The sequence below is a fragment of the Empidonax traillii genome, unplaced genomic scaffold (assembly GCF_003031625.1).
Source record: "Empidonax traillii isolate 1590-97213 ecotype Southwest subspecies unplaced genomic scaffold, ASM303162v1 scaffold503:size689781, whole genome shotgun sequence".
In the NCBI taxonomy this organism is placed as follows: domain Eukaryota; kingdom Metazoa; phylum Chordata; class Aves; order Passeriformes; family Tyrannidae; genus Empidonax; species Empidonax traillii.
Window position 1 is genome coordinate 329,967 of NW_020955696.1, and position 27,455 is coordinate 357,421.

General features: G+C 36.3%; 1 protein-coding gene across 5 annotated transcripts in view; it reads right to left on the bottom strand.

The window, feature by feature from the left end:
* Positions 1 to 27,455, bottom strand: part of REV1 (REV1 DNA directed polymerase) — a 66,558-nt gene that overhangs the window by 26,678 nt on the left and 12,425 nt on the right. For 3 of the 5 annotated variants that reach the window (XM_027896596.1, XM_027896594.1, XM_027896598.1), the window contains exons 2-14: positions 25,326 to 25,392; positions 24,434 to 24,566; positions 22,529 to 22,697; positions 18,930 to 19,079; positions 16,052 to 16,764; positions 14,187 to 14,294; positions 12,583 to 12,699; positions 7,852 to 7,984; positions 6,753 to 6,881; positions 5,938 to 6,092; positions 5,014 to 5,133; positions 3,383 to 3,603; positions 2,194 to 2,366 (exon numbers count right to left, since the gene is read on the bottom strand). In XM_027896596.1, coding sequence (XP_027752397.1) covers positions 2,194 to 2,366; positions 3,383 to 3,603; positions 5,014 to 5,133; positions 5,938 to 6,092; positions 6,753 to 6,881; positions 7,852 to 7,984; positions 12,583 to 12,699; positions 14,187 to 14,294; positions 16,052 to 16,764; positions 18,930 to 19,079; positions 22,529 to 22,697; positions 24,434 to 24,566; positions 25,326 to 25,382 — 2,378 coding nt within the window. In that variant the 5' untranslated portion in view covers positions 25,383 to 25,392. The remainder of the gene's footprint in view (positions 1 to 2,193; positions 2,367 to 3,382; positions 3,604 to 5,013; positions 5,134 to 5,937; positions 6,093 to 6,752; positions 6,882 to 7,851; positions 7,985 to 12,582; positions 12,700 to 14,186; positions 14,295 to 16,051; positions 16,765 to 18,929; positions 19,080 to 22,528; positions 22,698 to 24,433; positions 24,567 to 25,325; positions 25,393 to 27,455) is intronic. The other 2 variants (XM_027896595.1, XM_027896599.1) reach the window with 1 other exon arrangement.

The window sequence follows — 27,455 nt, forward strand, 5'->3', positions numbered from 1 at the left end:
TCAGAAGGAACTCAGATGGAGATGCAGATAAAGGTATGTGGATTACAAACAATAAAGAACTCAGATTAATGGTAAGTGACTTTAAATAATGTTCCAAAGATGTATCTTTCTGCCATGGGCAATTTTCCGCAACAAGTGTCACAAAATGACCTGGTTGTTGAGTTTTACAAATTGCCACCTGAGATCTCAGCAGGGCAGCAGCAGTGCTTGGTTGTTCTGGATTCTCTTACGGCCTAACATTTGAGACAGGTAAGGACAGAATTTCAAGTGGCTAATCAAACCTATGTGAGTGATGTAAAGACTTCTCACTGAGGTAACCCATGCATTTTTAACTCTGATGGAGTGAGCTGTACAGATATAAGGAAGTGTTTTGACAGGGTGCCATTCTGAGGGTGTTACTCTACTTTTTAATCCATTAGAAACCACAATGAAAAACAAGTAATCTCCAGAAAGGTCTAGTTCTGCCAGTATGAAAACGAAAAAGCTTCCTACTGTGAACAATATGAAGATCTCCCTAAACCTTAGATGCTAATATTTTTAAGAAAAAGGGGATCAATATCAGTATGAGTCTGAAGTTACACAATATTTCAGAAGAATATTTCAAAAAGGTCTATTCTGTACTATCAGGACTTGATTTCAAAGATGCAGTAAAAATACCATTAATGTCTCAGAAGCTGAATTTTTTTTCATTTTAAGCGTGTCTGCAAGTCTGAATCATTTGTAGTACTATGACTATTATTCTAGGGAATCTTGACCTGTAGGATGAGAAAACATAGCAACTCATTCACCTGTGAGGTGAAGGAGAAAAAATGGGTCATGAGCTATAGTTATAAAGCAAATTTTAAACTGAAGACAAAACCCAGCCACTTGAGGAGACATCACTCTGAGACTGCAATCCATTTGCTCGGAACCAACCTCTTGTTTATGCTGCTGCTGCTGCTGCTGCTAAAAAGCTTTTCACTGGACTGAACAGAAATGCCCTGACAAAGACAGGAATACAATACCTATATCATCAAATAGCATAACCATAGCATCATCCACTTTATCAATAAAAACCAAAGAACAATCAGAAATAAAAAAATGGGTAAGAGTAACAGCACTGCTTGTGGAACCTGAAGCTCCTACTCCTTTGACAGCAACCTATAAACTGACTACCCAGGCAGAATAACTGGGTTATCCCAATTCCCCACAGATGGGCAGCCATTACAGGGAGCATCCCGATGAGATCAACAGTGCTATGGGGAGACCAAGTAGAAGAGACTTTATTACATGTATAAGGATCCACAAGAAAAACAAAGGCACTTCTGATGAGGAATTTAAAACTACATGAAAAGATCTAAGTGCAAAGGTCAAGAGACATGAACAAGTTCCCTTCTTGAACAGCTGAAACATGAGGCAGTCTTTGACCTTGAGATCTTGAGATTAAACTTCCTAAACTCCACTTTAAACCCTGTCTTCTCAAGGACTAAAAAACTTCTCTGCAGACTTACTGGTAAAGCAACAAGAAATACAAGATTCAACGCTAACAAACTTGTCTGTACTAAGACAGATGACTGCAGTCCAAGGTGTCTGATGCCAGCTCCAGCCTTCAGAATCCTACGTGGCCTCTCAGTTTTCTGCAGCAAATCATGTTGCAAATACTGTCCCAGCCCCCATGCGCTCTAGAGTTGGAGAACTACAGAACTGTCAGACATCCTTCTTGACAAGTACAAAGTGCAATTTTCTTTGAGAACTGACTCCAGCTGTCACCATCAGCATGTGACCAACAACCTATCAAGGAACAGCAGAAAGCCTCTCCAGGGATAGTTCCCAATGTCACATAGTTCAGGGAGAGAAAACAGTTAACAGCAGCAGAACCTTTCAACTCGACTGGTCACTGAAAGAAATAAAAATGCTGTTCCGTGTGTGCTGTAGCGCAGGATGTAAATATGTCTTCTACAAGCAAACCCCCTGCTGAATCCTAAGCAAGCTGGGGAAAGGTACACCAACAATATATATTTACATATGCATTACTGATGACCAAAACACCACATATGTACAACCCAAACACAAAGGACTTTTGATACTACTTTTTATTTCAGTGCAAGTTTGATACACAGACAGAGCTATCGAACACTTTGAAATTCCTGTCCGTCCTTCCTCTAAATTTTGGTGCTCAACATCTGCAGAAGTGTGTTCATGCCTAGTAGTTACCTGGCAATATTATCACAAATTCCATGACCTCCATATTTTGCAGGCTCCACTGGTGCTCCAGCCTTCCGGACCATAATTTTAAGGGTCAAACGTTTACCCTTCATACCAGCAGCTTCAAGTCTACGCTGGATTTCTTCAGAGAGGCTGAGAAGGAAAGCTTCTGCTTCCTTAGGCTGAAGAGGAAAAACAACAGATTTAGGTAATTACTAGTTTTCAAATATTAAAGGTAAATCATTAAGGGTTAATACAATCCAGACTGTGTAAATTGAAAAGAGAAAGCTGATTCACTGGCAATGGTCTTATTTAACTTCAAGTGTTTTGTTTACATTGTAGGTCGCTGAAGTTAGGTGAGATGGTAGATTCCTATCCTAATGCTGAAATATATGCATAGTAAGTCCTTTTGGAAATAGGCCTTTAAAAATTGTATTTAGAAACCAGAACACAGAATTCCAAGTCTAACTTTTAGCACCAACCTAGAAGATGAAGAGTGTAGGGCTTATAAGGAATATCTTTTTCTCCATTAGGAAAGTCAAGCAGTGGAACATGCTGCTCAGGGAAGTTGTTCAGTCTTCATTCCTGGAGATTTCCAACGCCAGACTGGATAAAGTCCTGAGCAACTGCTCTGATTTCATAGCTTCCCCTGCTTTGCGCAAAAGGCTGGACTACACAACATCATGAGGTCTCCCCAAACCTGCTGACTTCTTTCTATAGTTTCTATAAATACTCAAGTTCTCAACAAAAAGCTGAGTTACTTTTTAAATACAATTTTGTCAACAACACTCCCCCCACCCCGACAATATTTGTAAAAAGTCTAATAAAAATGCTGTACTGGAGTAGCTGGTGATGGTTTCAGGCACTGGCATCTTCAAATAATCAGAATTTAAATGAAAGAGAATGCTAGGTGCTGACAAACCTACTGCAGTTCTCTGCAGAAAACTGTACCAGACTTGTATAACGAATGCAGAATAGCCAGCTAATTTTGTGCAAGCTTCTTTTCAGTCCAATACTTTTGCAGTCTCTCCTCCCATTTTATCGTTTGGTCTCCTACTTCTTCATTTTCCTCATTTCTATTTCGTGGCTAAGATGGTGCTCTAACAGATCAAAGTGTAAGTGAAAATAATCAGAATATGAGAAGACTCTTCTACAGCTGAAAGAAATCACTGCAGAAAAGAAGTAATTCTGAATTTACCTGTGTAAACCTTATTCCATAGTTGATTTCTGCTGAAACAGATTTTCTTTCTTTTTCTGTACGAACAGGTCGATCATCCAAACCACGACAAAATCTGTAGAGCATTTGCCCTGTTTTTGGACCGAATTCTTTTTGTAGTTTTGACATCGAAGCACACTGCAGATCTCCACAGGTTTTAATTCCCAAAGAAGCCAGTTTAGATTCCATTGTCCTGCCAACTCCTAACAACAAAGCAGTTAGTTCTGTTAGCCCTATACAATTCAGAGCCAGTTCAGTTCTGAAAAATCAAAATTTTTCTTTTTAAATCTACACTAGGTCGTGTCAGATTAACAAATAAATATATACCATATAAAATAAATTCTGCTCCATAAAACATGGTTTGAATGGAAACTTTTGCTGTCTTCACATGTATTTCTTTAATTTGTTTCATATTTTAAGTTGTCATACTGCAGCGAGACTCTTTATTTCTGGGGAAAATGTGAACGACTCCTACTTTCAAATTGTCTTGACAACGTACTGCCTGTTACAGATTATATAGCTCTGAATCCTCACAACACTCAGTCCAAAGAGAATGTCCAACATGTAATATGTTTTACATCATGTACATGTGATTTAATCTAAAAGAAAACCAACAAATATTTTGACCACTGTTCCACTGCTTCCTGGGTAGAAAAATAATATTTCAAGTAGAAGTGATAGCATACCTGTATTACTTGTGCTTTGAATTATCAAAGCACTGGAAATTGTAGGTATCCATGGCAACAGCACATATGTAAGTGTGATAAACTGAAGTGTATTTCTGGGTTTTGGAGAGGTGGGCTGTTACTTCCAGAAAATATTAGTCCTATGTGTTCACACTACCAAAATAAGCAAAAATTTGAAATCTCAGGTAATCAGATTCTATTTTTGATAATATGTTTCTCTGTCCAGGTGGCATTATTGACATAAACACTAAAAAGATTTTACTATGAACATGCAAGTGAATTCTGAAAGCTTTAAAACATTCCAGTCAAAGCCCAGTACTATGTAAGTATCATTCTGGAGAAGAAATATCTTCTGTAAGTTGTGCCAAAGAGAAATGGTACTGTGCTATGAATTGTTAGGCCATGGAAGGGGTTACATACAGAGAATTTCTGATAAACCTGCATCTGTCTATGGATGTTGTTCCTACCACTCTTCCATTTCATTGTCTACTGCTGCCTATTTTTTACTGCCCCTTCTTTCTCTTTTTCTTAAATAGATACAAATACTACTTTGAACATTTAATACTAAATATATTTGTGTATACATGCAGGCTGAGGTCAGCTGATCACTAAAGGCATAAATGAGTGCTTACTCAGCACTTTTTGCACCATTCCTGTGTCCCATTACACTACATATGTGTACTGGGTAACACCACAGAGCTACAGGCCAGGAAACACTTTATGTTACAACTTTATGTTCCTGGAACAATAAGAAAATACAATAAAGCCTGTGTTCATATAGTTGTATTCTGTGTATCTTTACTGCCTATCACATTTGGGATCATAAATGTGCAACAGCATCTAAACTTATTTAATTCAGAAAGCAGACTTGTAGCTGAAACTGGTTTAGTATCAGGAGGCAAAATGTCCTTTAAAAGACAGGAGTACCTGGAAGACTGGTAACAAGTTGTCCTCTGATAAAATCATCCACTTCTTCAGGTTTCAAGTGATAGTGTCCATCTGGTTTTGCTTTACGAGTTGCCATTCTGGCCAGCAGAATATTGGAACCTGTAAAATCAAAAAGTTAAACCATGTCTGTGGTAACTTCTGTTGATTTTCAAGTAGAATGCTGCAGTTCAACACTAAAATAAAAATACAGGAAGTATAGTCAAATTCTTTAGCGAAGAATTTAATGAAGTATATTCACATATATTTGCAGTGCCTACTTCCAAGGTATGAGCTAGCAGTAGGTGTTATTCAGCAGTGAAACTACAGTAGTACCTGCAATTGCAAAGTCAATAAAGGAAGAATTCTGCTTACAGTCATGAATTCCAGCTTGTCTCACAAGTGGATTTCATACACTTACATGCACTCAGCATAGGTACTTACAGATACTCAGCTCTAGTATTAATTAGGGACAAAAACAAGAGAGGAAGGAGCAAGTGAAAACAAATCAATGAAGTCTTTTCAGATGTGTGATTTCATATACAATACCACACAAAAATCACACAGTTCTTTGCTTTCAATACCTTCAAATAATTATGCGAAATCACATCACCTTATAAACTCTTACTGTGCTCATTTTCTATTTGCTGGAAAAATACAGTCGCATTTCATAAAAATGAATGCAGGAATGTCATACAGATGGAATTTTAACATCCTGTTCAGATAACGAAGGAGAGATGATAGCAATTTTATACATTTTTGCTTAAAACTTTCCACTTATGAAGATTTTCTTACATTTTTATTCACACTAATTTAATGTAAATGGCAACATCTTCCAAAAACACTGAAGAGTTCTAGCAAACTTACATAGCTTTGATACATTAGCAAAAGCAGTCACTGCTTGTAAACAGAAATGAAGTTACTTACCCATCCCAACAGAAGCTGTGCATTTAGTTTGGTCTCTGATTTCGGTGCGGATAGCATTTGCAAACTCATCGGGAGTCAGTCTGGTCTCTGTAAGGATTTCAGTGATATCTACTAGTGCTTCATCACAACTGACTGCTTCGATGTTGTGAGTATAGCTATCAACACAAAGTAAAGGAGGTGAAACACCAGCAACAGCTCACCATCTGTTAAAACAAACATGTCGCAAATAAAGTCTTCCCTTTTGTGGTGGCATTTCCCTGCTTACTTTGTAGTACACATTACTTAGACATTAAAAATGCTAAATCAGCAAATTATAGTAACATTATTAATGTAGGACTAATTTCAACATGCATCATGATTTTAAAGGAACAGCTAGAGGAGTTGAATACTTATTTTTCACTGACAAATTCTTAGTTTTGTTCAAGTGCATTTTAAACCAGAAAGTAGTTTCTAATAAACGTTACTCCAAGAACCCGTTCTTAAGTTACTCAAAAAACACCTCTTGAAAGGATCTCACAACTAAGCAGGGGATCTGCTTCTCGTGGTGTAATCAGGAAAAAATTTAACTATGAATCTTTTGGAAGTCAGATGTCGATTGTTTACAGGATTTGGCATCAAGATAAAAGAACGCTCAGAAGCATGGTGCTCAAAATAAAAATTACTACAAAGGAAGACCTCAAATAGGAATAGCTTTATTGAAGCTAAAGAGTAACATGGTGATGAAAATATAAATTGAATAATAGCATTTAGCAGTGGCAAAAAAATACGCTTGATAACTCTACCATGAAAGATCACGTAAACAAACCGCAAGTTACCTTGCTAATATTTCATATACTGTCCGTGCAACTTCTTTGTACGCATCAAAATCATAAGACACCGCTTGAAGATTTGGACACAGCTTTTTTGCTTGGCCGAAAAACATTCCATTCTTTATGCCAACTTGTCTGAAATTAAATAATAAAAAACCCTCAAGTAAACACAGTGCAAACTTTCCCAGAAATTAATAGGGTGTATTTTCAAATTAATTATTTGTCTTTTCCCCAAAAGATGGGAAACAGAATTCGGTCTAACCGCTAGTAATTTAACAGGTAATAAAATAATTGCAAATAGAGTATCTGAATCAGCTGTGTAATATTCAGCCATGGAGCATGAACAACCTGCCTTTAAGAAAATGCTGAAGACAAAGACTCCAAAAAGCACTGCTTGCTACCTTCTGCCTCAAATTAAAACCACACATATACTACAGTGACTAAGACAGCTGGATCGTATATTAAAAGGTGCAAGCTTACATAATTAGGCTCCTGTTAATAAATTAACTTTTTGAGATACAAATAGAAGCCTGCCTGTCCTAGCAAGGTCAAGAAAGGTTCCAATGAAGAAATAATTTCTGGAGTATTATTTCCAACCAAGAAAAAGATTGTATTTCTAACACTATGCTTATATTTATAAAAGTTGTTTCATACTCTAAAGATTTATAAGGTATGTTATTGGAGATGCTCAGCATAGTCTCTGCAAGGAATGCTTTTAAGTTTAGTAGTCACACTTTCTGTCTTATTTTAAGTAAAACCTCTGGTATGTGTCATTAATTCTATAAAATAATGCAATTCTGATATAAAGACGTGAAGATAACATTATGAAATCAACAGCATCACAGTGAAAGGTATAAGGTTTTCTTTAATGGGCTTTATTTCAAGTAACATGTAGGTTGAGAGCTACTGAGCACTGTCTAAAAAGAAGCATCATCCATAGGGAAGCCCTTGTGGTAAATTCTAACAACCCATGTAACTACAACTTTGAACACATAAAACTTACTCTCTAGATAAATTTAAAGAAACTAACAACGGCTATTTCTGGACATCTTATGCCAATCTGTATGAGATTTTTCAAGAAAACTGCTGGGTAACTTTTACTTACCTGGCTTCATAACTACAGGAAGCTATTTCAGCCATGGACAGAACAGTGAGATCGAGGTCACCTCCATTCAAATGTGTGGAATCTGGATGCTCCCAGACTGATGAGTCCAACTCATCAGGTACTCTAATTTCTGCTGGGAAAATAAAATTTATCTTTATGTTATTTTTCCCAAGAGTTCAACAGAATGAATGTAAATAAAATATACATTATGCATTTTATTTTACACAACTTCTATACTGTTATCTGTTTATGAAGAGGTTCTCAATTCTCTATAGATTCATATTATGGACCAGACAAAAAACAAGACCCTCTTCCCCTGTAATGCCTCTCTGTGGACAGGTCTGTACATACTACTAAAAAGAATATTAATAGAAAAATTCCATTTCTATTTTCCCTCAAATTACTAGAAAACAGCTTGTTGGTGACTAGATACACAATACTGTAAAGTAAGAATGATTAGCTTTAGTGACCATTAAAATAATCAAACACCTCTGGCTAACTGCTACAACCATAACCTGTAAACAAATACAAGACACAAAACAATTTACCAACTGCTTGGCTAAAGAAGACACTTAGTTATATTCCTTTTTACAAAAAGCACACCTATTACCAGAACACTGAAACTGCATACAGAATAAAAATCCACTTTTTATCAAACCTAAAATTATTTTTTTAATAGTCTAGATACCAAAAGTGATTTTTAAGAAGTGAAATAACCAGAATGCTAATTAGGTTAAATGAAAAAAACACTGGCTAGAAACTTATATTTCCTTTAACACTCTTATGGGGATATTAATTAAAAGAACTTCTGCTTTCGGTTACTAATAATTCTCTTATTAGGATATGTGAACTTCTTTCAAATATCACCATAAATTTACCTTAGATCAAAATGACACAATTATAAATACCACAACCCCAGACTTACAATGAGACAGACCAACCCTAATTCAATATAACTTTACCGCCTGTTCTTATATAAACTTTAAAGAATCTCCAGGCCCACTACATACTAGGTACTAGACAGATTTCCATGACACTGAATAATGGAAACAAGTAAAGGATTTTTCATTTCTTTCTGTCTGGGTTTTCACAGTATGTAAACCTCGATATACTTGTTATACTCTAACTACGGATCAGCTTGAAAAAAATTAATAGATGTAAAAACTATTATGCTCCCCCAAACTCCCATTAGAATCAAAACAACGAGGTATCATACAGAAAAAAATGCTTTTATTTATTTAAAATGAAATCCACTCTGCAGTTCTTTTTCATTACTGTAGTCCATTTAATACCATACACCCTTGTAATATAGTCAATGGAGACTTTTCTTCCGAGTGCCACCCTGCCTAACCGTATTCCACAGAACTAACACCTTACACACAGACAATCTGACTGAAAGGAAACATGGTGCTATGTGCACGTACGAGTAGCTATTAAACCAGAGAAAGTGGTGTAATGAGTGGGTGGAGATAGCAGGGGTAGAGCCTGATTCATGTGGAAAACTGCTTTTTTTCAGAATTTCTGCTAAATTACAGCACCTTTTTATGTGGTAAATATTTTAATGTATGATGCGCTCAGTAAGTTACCTAAGATGTCTGCAACTGAAAATTAGAGCAAAATTATGCCCCAAATAAAGATAGGAATGACAAGAACAGCTTCTTTAGTCCATGCCTTCCTGTGCCCTGGCCTGAGATGTTGCTGTCATCTTGTCTATCTTCACTGGGTTCGTCGACTTTTTCCACATCGCAGCAGAGCAGATCCCCCCATGAGCTGATGGAGTCACTTCATGTGAAATTCAGGGCAATGCAGAACACATTGTCCTCAATAGAAGGCAAGGTAGAGAACCTCTCATCAAAAGCTGGGAAACTAGACAGGCACATGGTGAATGTGGAGCAACGGATGGAGAAATCAGAGGCCAGGACCCAAGTCTGTGAAAAAGAAATCGCTGAGAATAAATCTGTGACTAATATGATGGTTTAAATCTGCTGCTCTTTAGAATGAAAAGGGAGATAACTAGGGTTGAGGGAATGGAAGCCTAGAAAACATTCACATCTTGGGCATCCTGGCCATGGAAAAGAGACCCCAAACTATGAATCCTGATCAACATATGTTAATCTTTTTTCTTTAGAACATGAATGTTAAAGATGGCATGTAAGTAGAGAAGTAATTTCTACTACCCAGAAAGCCTATCTTCAATTTGGGGACTTGGGGTGAGAATGATAGCAAGTTTTTAAATTTAAAAGTTAGGCATTTTTGGATGAATTATTACAAGAAAAAGAAAGTATTTCATAAAAGATTCAAGATTCAATTGGTACTAGGTATTTGTGTTGCAATGCAGATCAAAGCCAAAGTATCAGTATTACTAAAAAAGTAATTTACAAATCATAAAAAAAAAAGTAGCTGAAGCAGCAGAATTCACTACTTGGTCAAAAGTGATTCATGAGGATTTGGGTTTTTTGGTTTGGTTTCTTTTGGTTGTGGTTTTTTTGAGGGGGTAAGGTGCTTTGTTTCTGTCTTTTTACTTGGTTTTTAATTTGGAACCTTTTTTCAAATAAGCAAGACCTGGAGAAGGCAAAATCAGAGAATACCTGGAAAATATGAAACACCAAAAAACAAAGTGGGTTCCATGTTGAAGCATGGATGTGAAATGTGCTCATGTTCTAAGTTGCTCCCAACTATCTTTTAATTTCATTTTATAACATGTTCCCATTGCATATATTTAATGGCCTAATTTAGCATTTGTATTTTTGATATTTTACAAAAAGCATTTTTCCATGCAATACGTGTGCCTAGTGGATGGCATATCCCTCTGGCATGGCACAATTAAACACATGCTGTGAAGTGTTTGTGATGTCTGAGAAGCCTAATCAGCAATTCCACCTTTTCATCTAAGACTTCAACTAACTGTAATTTCTTTGCCCCAAAAGACAAGCCATGTACTTATGAGAATGCAAGCAGAAACAACAGTTTGGGGTTCTTCTGTTGGTAAAACCATTGTACATGAAGATAAAAAATAATAAGGAGACTAAAAAATGTTATGAACTGCAGCTAATGAAACAGAGACTATAAAAAGAGTGTTAGGAAAAAATCCTTTCACCAAAACAACAGGCTGCACAATCAGCCTAAGTATCAAGAAAGAAAGAGCTAGTTGCCTTCCTGTGTGCAAGCCAGTGAGATTGGATGCTGAAGTTAAAGAAATGAATGTGTGGATATCCAGAAAAGGCTGCTGCAGTAAGAAACTGAGCTTGTTATACAATGAGGTTGAAATCTGCTGTACCCTTAATATAGTAGAAGAGATACTACTGAATTTGTGAATCACAAAGAACATCCTGATATCAGCTAAACTTCCGTAATTTCACCACCTCACTCTCCAAACATCACTTGATTGTATTAAGTTACACCTTTATCCAGCGTAAGGTCCTAAAAAAAGTTAGGAAGTCACTGTATAAAACTCAACTACCAATGAATCCTTCATACACAAGCTATACTACAGAAAATACAACTCCATAAAAGCCACATCTATTTCTGTCTGGTGCATACTGAAAAGTCCTTAAAGGCCAGTGGGTTCCACACAAATATATTCTGCCACAGTTCTAAAGTGTTCTTAAACTACAGCAAAAAGATAAATAAAATGGCATCACTTTCAGGATATGTTGCTTCCAAATGTTATTAAAAAAACCCCAGAACAAAACTGGAAATTTCCAAAATACTAGTTTTTCATTAACAACCTCAGAAGAACAACCTGCCTTTTCCCCTGTCTTGTATCACCAAAATAACTCACTGAGGTGTAAACTTTACAACAACAATACTTGTTACCATAAGGTTGGTAAAAACTGCATATACAAAGGAGAAACTCAGCATCCAAATCTTAACTGAAATGAAATAGCAGCTGCCCCTAGTACATGTACTTTCTACCAACCTTGTGTTGAAAACTAAGCTTCAAGATGATTAAACAAAATGTTGTGGGCCACTGAAGTTGCCAATGTTCAGCAATATACTTTCTCATACTAAGTACAGTTCAGGTAGTATAATAACAAAACTTGTTAATAAAATTACGGTTTGTTTACATTAGTACACTACTACTTGAGGACACAAAAAGTAACAAATTTCTAAATTACTGCAGGCAAGTATAGAATTCTCGAAGTACAAGAGATGCCCTGGTTTTCAGGAAACGAAGTACTGAACAAACAGGACTCAGGGAAGTTGCACAGACTTTCCAAAAAAAGGACCACCCAAATCAGCTCATTGTACACATATTCAACACGTGCAACTCAAAAGCTAACTTTAATCACTCAATCTCTTACTGGCCACGTGCTGTTGTTCCTAATTTCACATTAAAAACCTGTAGTAGATTTAAAATTTATTTTGTACATTCTTCTCTATAACTGACTTTCTTAGAAAAAAAGTGACCCTGGACAATCTGTATTTATTTCTTATTTTAAATAACTGCTTAAAATCTATCTTAAAGTCAACCTCAATGAAAGTGAGTAAAACCTAAAATTACTCTAAACTAGTTTACCCATACTGAGCAAAGCTAACAAACAAGAAGTCACAGTGTCATGCTGTTCCTGAGGCCACAGAGCACCATGTTGTCCAAAGGTATATCTTTTCTGAAATCCCCCACATGAAAGAAACAAAATTTATCCACGGTGCACTTTATTAATAGTTTTCAAGGAAAAACTCTTCTATAACAGTAATTAAAAACATACAGACAGACAGACTTATCTGTACCTGCTTTGCCATTCAATAGCTTATTCTGGTAATATTGCTGTTCAAGCTGGGGGTTTGCACCAGGGCGCAGCGGTGCCTTTCCTGCACCTCTGTGGCTAGTGACAGCTACTGGCTTTCCTGGGGAAAAAAAATGCATGTACTTAAAAGTCAACATTTATAATAGCTTACATTTTAGTAACAGCACAACTAGGATAAGATCATAAAGCCTTTTAATTTATTTTTTACAGTTTCTTTCAAGCTTATATGCTCCTACAGCATGAAAGAAGACATGGCTGTGAAAGTGGCTTGGAATTGTGGCAACAAATCCGATGTCATAATTGCAGTCAAGTGCAAAAAAGAAAAGTTTTTCAGGAGTGAAAATACAGCTATAAGAGTTTGCCTCTAGTAACAAGTATAAACGGAAGCTGTGAAACTTCACTAATGACCTAATGATTCATTAGTTAGATACAGCAAACATTGTACTGATTTAAAAAACTTCAATGTGTTTATTAGCTAAGTAAACCAAAAGAATAACAAAACACTCTGTTCCACTTCTTAAACTGTACAAAACCAAATCTTTAGTAAACTTTTGACTTTTCTGTAATATCAACACATCCATGGTGTTTTTAATGGAAGCCAATTTATGCACTGGAAGTTCTGGCAGACATCTGTGGAACAGAAAAAGTATTTGCAGAGAAGTCCTACGTTCTTTACATGCCAGTAATAGAGTTTGAAACTTGGCAGGAAATAAGGTTTTAAAGTTTCAAAAGTAGCAGGAGTATCTTTGTCCTGCCTTTGGACAGGAGAGAGCAAAGGAACCATATGTACAGTTTACTCTTTCCCAAGGTCTACGATGGCTGGGCATGAGACGGTCACCACTGTACCAAGACTTCAGACTTGTGCATCACTGAAATTCAGTGTTTGCACCAACTAGGGTCTCCATTTCTGAATGGTACATTTATAATAAACAAACCCATCAAAACTTGATAAGGTGCTCCACTAACTCTCCTATGTCCTAAGGATGATCATACAATTCAGGCTTCTAAACGCCTTCTGAATTGTTCAGCTTCAGGTCTTATAATACTTCGTGTGTAAGACAGAAAAAGGAAAGAGAAGCAAATTTTCCTTGAAAAATATGCATCGGGTAAAGAGACAATCCTCAGCCTTGACCTTTCCACTTTCCTAGTTAAACAAAGCTTCTTAAACTACTTCAGGAAAATTATTAGGACATCTTTTTTTTTTTTTTTTTTAAACAGAGAGTGAGTAAACTCCACTTTTGGTACAGCTCATATTTGGTCTCTAATTTCTAATACGGTAAACATAAGACTCAATAAGATAGGTGCAATATTACAGAAAATAGTTACTATAGATTTTACAACTCTCTTCTTACTTTAGATACTGAAAGGAGATAGCAAGGAGAATTCCAATTCTCTCTTCCACTCAACTTTTGGATTGAGAGAAAGCAAGCAGGACAGAAATAATAAGCAGGTACGAAAGTTGCATAGTCTGACTATGCAAGACATAAGAAAAATTACTAATATGCAAAGTTAACTTTGTAAGTGTACAAGTTTGTTTTTTTAAAGGCTCGACAGAGTAAACTGTAAGACACAGAATTAAGTACTGACCTTTGAGATCTGGTCTATTTCGGATAGCCACAGACACAAAGAAGCAATCCATATCCACGTGCATTATACAGCTCTGTGGCTTGGCTGAGCTCGCAACAGACACATTACCTAGTATGAAGATACACCAATAGAAAGCTTGAACCCTAATTTATACACTGTGTTACTACTCATAGAAGTCATCAAGGACCATTACAAGTTTTTACCGCCATTAAATCATAAATACTTTTGTTTCCTCTCACCAAGAAGGTATTTACTCTGAGAAAGGTAAACATAAACAGTTCACAAACAGCATAAACAATGCATTTAACTTCAGAGTTTCTGTTTTATTTTCTCATAATTAACACCTTCTACCTAACAAGTTCCCCCAATCCAAGGAGGTTAACACATGTTGTGGGCACTGGATCTTAATTTCACCATGTTAACACTGAACCTGGAACAAAGAATTTTATTCCTTTTTGTTCATCAATCAGAAGAATGTTTTAAAAGATAAAAATAAAGTTTAGCTGCACTAAGAGCTACTGTTATTCTTTATGAAACACACCAAAATTAGTTTTAAACCTCCCATGCATTTGGTGCTGTACCTATACTCACATAAACATTCAGCAAAGATGAGCAAGATACCTCCAGATCAAAAACTTCAACACCTAAAGCACTACAAATACTTCCTGGAAGTTGCAATCTGCATGCCTATGTTGCTGACTTATTAGGGAAGGCAATATCTAACAAAAAAAAATCTTAATCTGAACAATGCATAAAGTGCAACACTGAAAAAGACTTCAATACATCAAGTGACTGTTCCGCTTAACATGTGAGTTAATTACTGAGTAATCAGAAAAATGTTTTCCTGTTTTAAGTAATTTACAATTTTAACTCATTCTTTGAAAAATAAGGACTGTCTGATAATGCGTGTATTTACAAATCAAGTAATCAGGTTAAGAAGCTGCTATTTGTCAATTGAAACACAGGCATTAACTATTTGAATCCTCTAGGCCAAATCAAAGAGAAAATAAAAATATATTACCTAATACCATTATTTGATTAAAAAATACACATTTAGGTAGTTTACAAGCTAACATGCTTGAGAACTGGGGTGTCTTAGCAGAAACACAGAATCAGTTAATTTATTATCTAACAATTTTTTCCATGTGGCATTTTATCATCAAGCATATTTTTGTATGATTACAAGTGAATATTTTAAAGTACAAGAGTTGGAATCTCTTTAATGATGGACAGCTAACCTCTTAATTGAATAAGACTGTAAACAAGGGATTCCAAAGATGCAGAATACTTTATCTATATTTGTAACACTTTGCCTCTCGTGAATTACACAAGTTTTTTCACTTTGGCCCTTGATGCAATAACATAAAACATTTCTCTTCATGGCAGGTTCAGAAGTCTCATATGACACTGCTACCCATTTAAACAGACACAGAGCTTTGACTCACTTCCAAATATCACTCATCTTTTAAATTTTCATGCTGAACAGTAACGTTTTCTCTTCTGTTTTTTCCCTACAGATTTTCACACAGCAACTACAGACTTGTGTATATTTATATATATATGTATTAGTATTTTTCCCCTTGATCAATCCACATATCTTGGTAAAGTCAGGAATAGTATTTCTATGAGGAGGAATTCAATATAGACCACAGTATCACATTAAGTCACATTTTAAGTTAAAAAAACTCAAAGCCAAAAGCAGTTGGATCAGTTAGTTTTCACTGCATCAAAGTCAGCAAGTTTTTCCAGATAGTCTGACCGTAATGTGAATATTGAATACGAACCTATGTAGTCTCATTTAGACATTTAATGTACAAAGATATAAGGCATCTTCTCAACATAAACCTCCTTAAACAAGTATCTACCTGTGTCAGTTTTAAGTGCAGACCTGCCTGCTTTCCATTTTTTTAATTTTTCCCTTCCTGGAAAGACACCGCTGTTTTTTCTCTGCAGGCTGTTGACAAACTCTGTCAATTCACACTTCCACGTTGATATATGATGCAGTCTTGAACGGGAATAAAAATCAGAAATAAAACTACAATCTGAAGGTTTGGACACAGGTAAGGAAGCTGCCTTGCTAGGAGCAGGTACAGAAGTGCTTTTTGTGCTTGAAGGCCCCTGAACAGTGGAGTGGTGAGCACCATTTATTTTAGCATTACTGTGCAAAAATGAAGATGAGGATGAGTTACTCATAGTCCTGTGTGGACTCCACGAGAAGTCTGTACTTTTGTTGCTTTGCTGCAACTGCTGCACTGCGCAGTCTCTAAAGTCAACCATGCCTTTTTCAGTCTTCCCCTCCTCCTGCACAGGGCCTGGAGAGAACCTGCTAGCAACGCCGTTGCCGGAGGGCACCAAGCAATCCTGTGTCTTTAAGGCACTGGTAGAAGTGTGTGTGTGTCCATTAAAAATGGCAGTGCTGTCTTTATGAGACTGAATCCCATTTTGTTTCCGTATGGGAAGAATCTCCTCCAGCTCTGTAAATCCAAAATCGTCACTTTCTTCTTCCTCTTCTTCATTCCAGCTACTTATTCCATTGGGTGTGATCTCGCTTTCCATTTCACACTTTTTAACATGATTTCTGAAACAGATACAATGATTAAATACCGTATCTTTCATAAATAAAGGCACATTTGCAGGTCATTTCAAGTTCTAAGTATTTATGTTCCTAATTGTTACCAGTATATACTTAAGCGCTTTTTACATTCCCAGGACAATTACCTCAAACTCTGAGCCACATCCTCTCAACGGCACAAAATACTGTATTGTCACACCAAAGATTTTGCAGATTTCATGTATTATTAAACAGCACTACCAGGAATTTACATGGGAGTGACCATGCTCACATCAGAAAAGCTATTATCAAGACCTTTAATTTGGCAAGAGGTCTCCAATTGTACTGCAATAATTATTATTTGTTAACAGAACCGTACTACCACGCACAGTATGAATGCTGCAGGAATATGCAAACCATCAGAAGTTATATTTTTATCAAGAGATGTGATTTTCCTTATCTAGTTACAAACAAACAAGAAGAAAAATATACACAAAAAACTATTTTTTTGAGAAGTATTTTCACAGAATCACAGAATATTCTCAGTTGGAAGGGATCCACAAGGATCATCGAGTCCGACTCTTAAATGAATGGCTTGTACAGAGAAAGAACCTAAGACCATGGCATTTTTTATTTTTTTCTCAATTAAATCTAGTCAAGCTCTAAGAATCAAATATATTCTTAGCTTTTGAGAAAAACTCCAAACAAACTACTTTTTAACTTTAAAGCATATAAAACAAAGTATTTTGCCACAAGTCACTGGCAATTTACATTTACTCTGATAGTGTAGAGACAAAGCTTTCACTCAAAAAAATTAACTCTGGATATTAAAACCAAAGATTTCAAGAGATGTAAAAACTCTTGATCTGCTGACAAAACCGAACAAACCCAACTATCACTCCCAACTCCCAAAGCTAGCAATTTAAGTACACAAAAAGAGGTGGGAAATAGCTATCTGGTATGGCAGTGAAACCAGAAAGCCAATTACTTGTGACAACAGTTTGGTTAAGATTATCAGAAACATAAATTATATTAAACATAATATTTTTGAGGAGTGGCATGGTTGAAAGGGCAGGCTTTTAAACTAATGTTTTTCAGACTAAATTGATAATTTCAGAAGTCTGAATATTCTTTTCATATAAAAAAACTTTAACAATGCAATAATAAGAAGGGATGGTGATTGTACCACTCATGGTTTAAAATACTGGCATGAAATACTGTTTAGGGTATTTATTTTGTGGGACTGATTTTATTTTTCCTAAATGTAAACAAATCCCACTCATGTAGTAGAGTCTCCTCAGCATTATGGATTAACTGGATTTTAAATAAATCAGCTGACTGTGGAAGAACTCAGTACAAATCAGAAAATACAGTATCTTGTACAGTATCCTTGGCCTGGTTTGAGCAGTAGCGTTGAACCAGATGACATCCAGGTATCTTTTCCAACTTAAAACATTCTATAATGTTATGATTCTTGCCTCTAAAGAACAAACATGTACTGTACTTCTTGCAGGAACCTTCTTAAAAAAAGAAAAAGAAATCTATAGAAGAGTTCAAGCGGAATGTTTCTTTCCAAATTCCAATTCCTCTGCCAGTTAAAAAGTTTCACTGGTGCTTTCTGTTCTAGTTTCTTCTCAAGGTCTTAGGTCTTTTAGGATACATTTTTTATATTGTAATTCCATTCTTTAATCCATCTCGTCTCTGAAGCGTGACTTAAACCTTGGTGTTAAGCATATGTAATGTATACTGTGACTTTTTTTTTTTTTTAAAGACACTAAAAAAAGAGCTTAACAACTAGTATACGTTTATATTCATTCCTAGGAAACTTTAGCAAAAGTAGTCAAATTATACCAGCTTTTTATTTTTGAAATAAAGACCTACTTTTCAGTGTCACTAGTCAGAATCTTTTAATGTATGCCTGTTGCCTCCCTACAGATATATTACATCCTAGGACACCTAGGTCTTATTATCATGCAAACTGTGGTCCAAAGACTAGAGACAAGGCTTGAAGTCAAGGTAACTGTAGTTCTGCCCTCAACTATTTATACAGCTATACCTTACTTTTAAATTTCAGTGCCTCACAGGTTCTCTCATAAACCTGAAATGAACTTTAAAAATGCTATACAGTTATAAATGCAAACCCATCATGGGTGCATGATGAGCATCTGCATTGCAGGATCTGAAACACTTACACCCTGTTGACATCTTTAGCTATATTGCTTGGACCTGGCATGGCATCTTCAGGTTTGCATATGCTGTTAAAGTTGAGACCTTTTTGAACACTTGACTGCTTGGTGTAAAGCTGATAGGGAATGTGCGAGAGGAGACGTCCAGCTTTAATGCTGAAACAAACAAACAAAAAAAAGGAACAGGTTACTGCTTAAGAAATGTTTTAAAAAACCCAACCTTCTATGCTACAAAAAACCACACCCCTCATGTGCAACATTACTTTAGTCACTACCTTTTGCTGTTCTGCCATACTTGCAGTTCCTTCCACAACCCCTTTCCCACCTCTAACTGGATTGAATCGAAAAGTAGTTTGTGATGTGATGACCAGTACTACAAAAGATAATTGCACAGTAATCTTGGTCTCTTGTCTACATCCATTTCACTTTCCAACTGACACAGACAAAGCTTAAATATTTAATTTAAAACCCAAAATAAACAGTAAAAAAGCCATGATGAGCGGTCCAGGTTACTCTACTACAGGTTATTCTACCTGAACGATGCTGACTGAGCTCGTCAGCTTGGAACAATGCAAATGCACATGTTCTAACCAAATTTGGGTAGAATTTGAAGGAAGTCAGCTAGGATGTGGTTCACTATTAAATAAGAACTACTTTTTCCATTCCACAGGGCTAATTACCCCTTCTTGTGAGAAAAATCACTGATGCAAGCTAGACAGAGGAATAATTTCCAAACACACTTTCCATAAATATCTACAGCAATCATTCCAGTTATATCCTATTGTGTTGCAATGTATCTCCCTCTTCTTTTTCTTTTTCCACTGAAACTGCAATTATATTTAAGTAACTGCTAAATTCCTAAGGGAAGTCACACACTTAGAAGGGAAATCATCTCAAAAATACAAAAATACACCACAGTACTGATGCTGGTAGTAGGGATAACAGCCTTCCCAGCCTACACTTAACTTCTTTGTATATAACTCTTCACACTGAACACTGGGTCAGAGATGCCGAAACTTTTTATAGCAGAGGAAACTCTTCCATATCAAAGCAGATTAATATTAGTATTTAGTTTTGAAGATACAACTGGATTCAAAATTTTTAAGAGAATTTAGCTCAGTGATAGACACTCTTCTTCTGTTCTTCCATACCTGAATGCTTTCTCTTGGAGATGTGCTTTTTAACTAGCTCCGATCTGTACTACTGTCAAGGGAGCTGAACAGTAGAACAGAAGCCCCTGGGAGCTTTCTTGCTGCAATTAGAGAAGAATATAGTGGGAGATCACATTTCCCAATTAGATAAATTAAAACTAGTTACGCATATACAAAGAGACCTGGTAAGGTTTCTATGGAAATAGGATAGTAAGAACAGCCCCAAAAATATACCAATCAAATATCATTTGATATATGAATATATGGCATACATAAAGGAATATAATTTACATTAAACATTGCCAAACAGAGTTAAAAATACACATGGTAGAGTTCAAAAGCTTTCTCATAGAGAAAGTGGTGATGCAGCAACTAAGCTTTTACAGTGCCTGATTAGACTTTTTCTCGTATCACGTGACATTTCAAATAATTGCTGCAATTTCAAGATGATTAAAAAGCCCACATTTATTTAAGAATTGGTTCATGACTTCAAGATTTTAGCTACTGGAGTAGCTGCGTTACTAGATCAATCCACAGTTGTTTTTTTATCAAACTGTAATTAAGATACAGCAATAGGAATCCTATTTTAGGTGTGTCATTCAATATCTTTCCCCATTTCACATTCCCTGGGATCAGAGAATTCATAATCACTGAAAAAATTAGGTTGGAAAGGAGTTCTGGGGGTCTCTAGTCCAAACACTGATCAAAGCAGGGTTATCTTTAAAGTCAGATCAGGTTGGTCAGTGCTGAGTCCACTCAAATGCTGAGTATCCCCAAGGGCAGAAATTCCAGAACCTGTCTAGGCACCTGTTCCACTGCTTACCCTACTGTGAAAAATCTTTTCCTTATACTCAGTCAAAATTTTCTTTACTGCAACTTGCGACTATTGCCTCTTGTCCTTTTGATGTTCATCTTGAAGACCTGGCTCCATGCTCTCCATAACCTCCATACAGGTAATGAAAGACAACAATTAGATCTCCTCCTAGTCTTCTCTCCAAGCACAACAGAACCAGCTTCCTCAGCCTCTCGATATGTATCACTTCCCAGGCCTCTATTCGTACTGGTGACACTCCTCTGAATTCACTGCAGTTTGTGAATATCTTTCTTGTACTGAGAAGCACAAAATCAGACACAGAACTCCAGACGAAACTTCAGAAATGTTGAATAGATTGGAAGAATAACTTCCCCTGACCTGCTGGCAACAGTGTTGCTAAGGAAACCCGTATGCTGTCAGTATCTATCTCCACAGGGGCACAACTGCTGCTCCACGGTCACCTTGTAGTCCCCCTGGACTCGCCACAGTCCTTCCCTACAAGGGTGCGAATCCCTAGCCTGTCTGGTTGTGTAAAATTAATTCTGTCTCATATTCAGGATTCTGTATTTTACTTTGTTGAATTTCATCAAGTTTCTGTCATCCTATTCCTCCAGTTTGTTGATACTCTCCAAAGGGCAGCCCTGCTCTCAAGTATAAACAACTGCTCTCTTCTAGGTCATCCACAAACTTTTCACTGCATCACCAAGGTCCACGTTGTTAATAAAGACATTAAACTGCATCTGCCCTCAGTATCAACCCTTCAGAAATGCCCCTTGTAAGCATTTGCTCGTTTGACTCTGAACTACTCACCACTACTGAGGCAGTTGAGAGCTGAGCCAATTCTTCACTCAGCTAGCAGTCCACTATCCACCTGGTTATCTCCCCAGTTTGTCTTCAATAATGCAACGGGGAATTGTGTCAAAAGCCCTACTGTAGTCAAAGCAAATCAACTGCTCTTCCATTGTTCAGTTTATCTCACCCACAGAAGACAAGCTGGCTGGTCAGTCATGAAAGGTTATCTTCCATTCTTCAGTGGCTGTGATGAAGCTGATCACAGTGAACTTTCCTGGATTCCCTGTAACCTCCTTTGCTTTCTGAAGACAGGCGTGACGTTTGCCTTTTATCCAATCTTATGGAAAAACTCATCTAATTGCCATGAATTTTCAAAAATGACAGAGTGGTATAGCACTGGTATACCACTATATATATCTATATAAATCTATCTATCTATCTATCTATCTATATATATATCTATATATATATATCACTATAACATAGCCAACTTCTTTGGCTCCCTTGGGTGTATTTTATCTGGAACAGTTGAGTTTCCCTAAGTGACCTGTAATTTATGCTTTGTATACCTTTGGTAGCATTTCTCTTCTCCAAACTCTGCCGCTAAACATACAGGCTTTCAAAGCTTTATGAATGTTCTTACTGAAGTTTCTTACAGAACAATCCCCAAGAAGCAAATCTTCAATGTAACAGTGATATTTTTACTCAGTTGTTACAGCTGTTACAAGGGCAGATTATTTTAAAGTAACCCATAATCTCAAAAGGCAATCTTCTAAAATGCTTTTTTTTCAGATTTTTTTTTCCACCCCAAAAGGAGAAATCTCCAAATGCAGTAGACTTAAACTCACCTTTCCACGATCCACTCTGGTCGAACTACTTTTTCTCCTTTCAATTCTTTTATTTTGGCATTTGGAAGATTGGTGGCAATGATGTGAGTTGTTTTTGATCTGGAATAGTACACATGATATTGGCCTCCATGCAACATCATTAGCCGTCTTAATTCATCAGCTGAGGGATCTATAAAATTAAACCCAGAAATATTTCTGTTTTGTGTCAGCAAATAAAATAGGAAAATCAACTTTAATTGAAAAATATGATGCCACAATCAAAAAGAGTGAAAAGCAGTATTTTTCTCCTGAAAAACCTTTCAAGTTCTTCAAAGAACAAATCAGAAAAGTATTTAAAAAATGCAGAAAACTGTGTTTTTGAAAAGACTGATTCAAAATATAAACGTTCTACTTGCTATAGAAGGTTGTTCTGGACCTTTCCACAATATGTTAGGGTGGAGGGCAGGAAAAAATACTCAAGTAAATTTAATACTAAACTACATAAAAAAACATTTACATCAAAATAACACAAAATCAGATTAACTCGCACATCTTTTCACCAGAGTATGAGAAACTAGATTATACCAGAAGTAATAGAAAATAAATACTATAGAAAAAGAGTTTAGCAACAGCCTAAAACTCCTACTATAAAATTTCTGCTTTACTGAAGCAGTTAACTCACTCTTTCCTCACCAGGTTATTCATGAATTGTTTCTGGGAACACCGATTATCTTAAAAACCAATAACTCTTCTTATCTCCTGAATTCTGTTATTTTGCAAGCAGAGATGGGGGAGGGGGGAGCAGAGGCACAAGTTTTAGCTTTGAAAACGTTTGGAGTGGTGTCACACTGGCCCCGAAAGGTCTGAGTCAGTACAAACAACAAAAAAAAAGCTGATCAATATGGGAGGGAAGAAAATTGTTTTAAAAGGGTACAGTTACAATTCCTTCTAGTGGTCTACTGTCAACTCTCAAAATATGTCTAACACTTCATTATACCTCCAACTTTTAAGTAAAAGTAGCACACATTTTCTCTAAGTGTTATCTTTCCTACTCCAGCCTTTTGGACCCATGTCTTATAGAACTCTGTTTAGGCACTAGTACCCTGAAGAATATACAAATGCCAGATTTTTCACCAAAGAAACTGCCTGTACTAAACAACCAATTCAGATGTATTAGTAGTTTAACATATCCACCTTAACCTATTTCAGTCCATTTGAGCCCCGTGCTTAAAGCAGCATTAATCCATATCATAGAAGCTGCACACATCAGTTACACAGTAGTCACAACATTCCTGGCATCGATCCTTGAAAAAGGCTTCTGGGGAGTTTCAAAAAGGTTATTAAGCTGCTTTACAGAACCCAGGAGAAGCATGAACATAAGTAGGGTAGATTAAAAACCTTACTCCAGCTAACATGCACTCCCAGTCCATCACAGACAACGCATATCTGTCTTACCTCTTCTCTTGTTCCTCCTTCCACTATTAGTGGGTTCTCTGTCTCAAGCACTATGCCACTCTAAGAAAGAAAACCTTGACGTACCCACCCAAACATAAATTTAAGGCATACAACCCAACCATCAATATTTTGGAAAATTAAAAATTTAATAAATGTAAGAGTAGGGAGGAAGTTAAAAGGTTTCATTTCAAATAAGATGGTCATGGGACATGGAAACACCTACTCCTATTTCTACCAGTCATCTCTCATGTAAATGATTTAGTAAAGCAATATTTATATTCAGAATGTAATTTTACACTGAAAACCTTAATCATGAAAAACAAAGGAATATACAAAACATATACAGTAATTGTCAGGTATTTGTTTAGGTGCAAACTTATGTATTTTATAGTTCTTTACTCCTATCAGGATGATAAACATTAGAACAACACGAAACAGATTCTGAAAAAAAAAAAAAAAAAAAAAGTTCACCTGTCAAGCCGTTGACGTAGATGGCGACTCCACTGAAGATACTTGATGAATTTCCATCCCTCTGCTGCTGTACAGCTGAATCTGCCCGGAACTGATCCTCCAATTTCTTAACCTTTGCTGACATGTACCCACCCTAGTTTTTAAGTTAAAACAAAACACAACCCATCAGGTTGGTCTCATTTCCTAATGCTAACATATAAAAATTGGTCAATTATAAGATTGAAAAGGTAAGCAGCATTCCTTCAAATTGAATTTGGCTGACACACAAAAGACATTCATTTTCCAAATGAAACAAAGCAAATCCTCCACCATAAACTCTTATCTAGATAACTGTATCTTCTTACCAACATGGCAGGATTTATTTCATACTTCTTTTATCTTTTTCCTATAAAAAAAGATTCTATCTAAAGAAAAATTCTTACGGAATAAAAGGAAAGAAGAAATAAGGAGATAATGCAAGTTTGGATTCTAAATTGTGGCTCCTTGCCTAAGGAAACAATGTAGTTCCATGTATTTTCAGTTCTTAAATATACATGAGAGAGTAGTAATTTATGTAAATTAGGTGCCTCAGTTATTGTTTGTCCAACTACAGAATGTGGTGGAGACAACCATAAATAGTTTTAAAATTACTCAGTGTATTTTTTAAATGAGGATTTAAAACTATTCAAGTGTCTGCACTTATTAATAATGCAATTTAGTAGATTACTGGGAACAAAGACGTCAAAACTTGGTAACTCAAAAATTCCTTTTGAACTTAATTATGTGTTTTCAAGCAGAGTAAAAATATTTCATTTACAGGTTCCCTTTAGTACATATAACAAAACTGTAAACCCTTTTTAACCACAGCACCACTAACATCTTTAAAAAAAAAGACACTTGGTTTTGAACATACCCATATTCCCCATCCATCGCCTTCGGCAGCCCGTTTCCGCCATCCACCTCGCCTCATCCTGAAGCTTCTGCATAGGAAGAACAATTGCTTGATCAATTAAATGTTCAGCATTTCAATGATGCACTATATATAGGCCATTTACAGATAACCAAAAATATTACATGTTTTTCAACGGGCTTCACTGAAGTATATGAGTTTCACAGCCAATCTAGAAACGCAAAATTGCACAAAAGCTAGTTCCTCAGTTCTGTAGTAATGCATACTGTAGTTCCTTCTACTTATCAAAAACCACACATGCTTATTTTATTGTATTCTCCCTGAACACAAAAAACTCATTACAATGTTCAGTTTTCAATACAATTAATTAGATTCTTCCTGTTCATCACACATCTCCTAAAAAAAAAAAAAAAAGAGTAATAAAAGGTTCTTAAATACAACTGCTAACATTCATGCAAAATATTGCCCAAATCATAAACAATCTTTTATTTCCTATTTGATACCAAATACATGGCGTGATGCAGGCAAACACCTCCTGGTATTAGAGACTGGATTAATTTCACCAATGGATTTACAGCTGTTTATAAACCGTCCAAACACCTGTTGCTCCAATGCAATACAACACACAAAAGCAAAACCACCAAAGGCCATCTTACGGTTAATGAAAAGCCAGCTGTTTAAATGACCTAGGAAGATCTATAGTTAGGTTTGTGATTTGATTCTTTGGGGCTTTTTGTTTGTTTGTATTTCTTAATAATAATAAATAAATAAACCCAACCAGCCAAACTGCAGTTTTCCTTTATGCAAGACAATTATCCCTGGACCACGAGCGGAACACAGCAGTGTCCCCAGATAAGCTATTAGTTGTTTAGAACAGAACTCTTGGATAGAAAATGTTTGGACTGTGGCCAACTGTTCCCTGCACCCGAGTGATTCACATTTACTATAGCTGCTGTAACACTGGTTTTAAAATATTGATTAATGACGTAGTAAGAGGTCACCATTACAGACTGACCTGTAAGAGGCCTGCTATTAAATCTCTCACTTTCTAACCAAACTCATTCTCTAAATAAAAAGACTATTTTGTCTTTCAGGTCTATCGGCTCTTAGAGTACAAGGACAGGACTCTGAAACAGGAAGAAAAAAAAAAAAAAGGTGACTACCATGACTACCATAAGTGTTCTGTTTCATTAAATATTTGATTTATATACCTTTATCTTCCATAAAAACACAACACATTCTGGTCATTTACCTATCCAGGCCTTCTACCGCCCTGTTCTGGAGACTGCCTCATTTATCATATTAAAATTCTGATTCCTATAAACCTGCTAAAAGTGAATTCCAGCTTTTCTTAAATCCCTTTTGTATTAGAGCTACCAAACAGGCATACTTTGAAAACCACCCTGGACTGCAGGCAGGTTTGATTGCAAAACAAGACACAGCAGCAGGAAAAGTTTTTGTAAGTACGATCATTTTCACAGACTACAGCAAATATGCCAAATTAGGCAACCACAGAATATAGTCAAAGCAGGTATAACTACCTTGAAAAGACAGTTTCTGGTTTACGTTTCGGGACCTCTGCAAACACAGGAAGATCGTGATGCACCTGGTTCTATTCTTACAGCTGCTGTAGCTTGATGCATAACCGGCACACATGTATGTAATTATGAAGATTAATCAGATGTCAAGGTGATGAACTCTACACCAACAACCACAACAAAGCAACCCCTCCTCGCATTGCTCTATTTTCTCTCTAGGTACCTGCCTTTCTTACCCAGAGACCTATTTCCAAGACATTGGGCCTTCTGAAATTAAGTTTTAGTGGTTTAGTTTATATCTAACAGACACCACAGAACTCTTAAGGAGCACTGAGACAAATGAAAAGGAGATGAGCTAGACGACCACATAAAATACAAAACTGACTTTTTTCCTGTAGAGGACAGTATATACTGGAAATGGCTTGATGATTTCTTTCATATGGAAAATCTGTATTTTTCCATCAGCTGAAGTCAACTGTAATTCACATCTATCACTTCTGGCTAAGAAATTCTTGAAGAAAACAGAAAAGTGCAAGTTCAAAAAAACCCATCCATTAGCAAAGACATCATCTGTTTTTAGATACTACAGGTATCA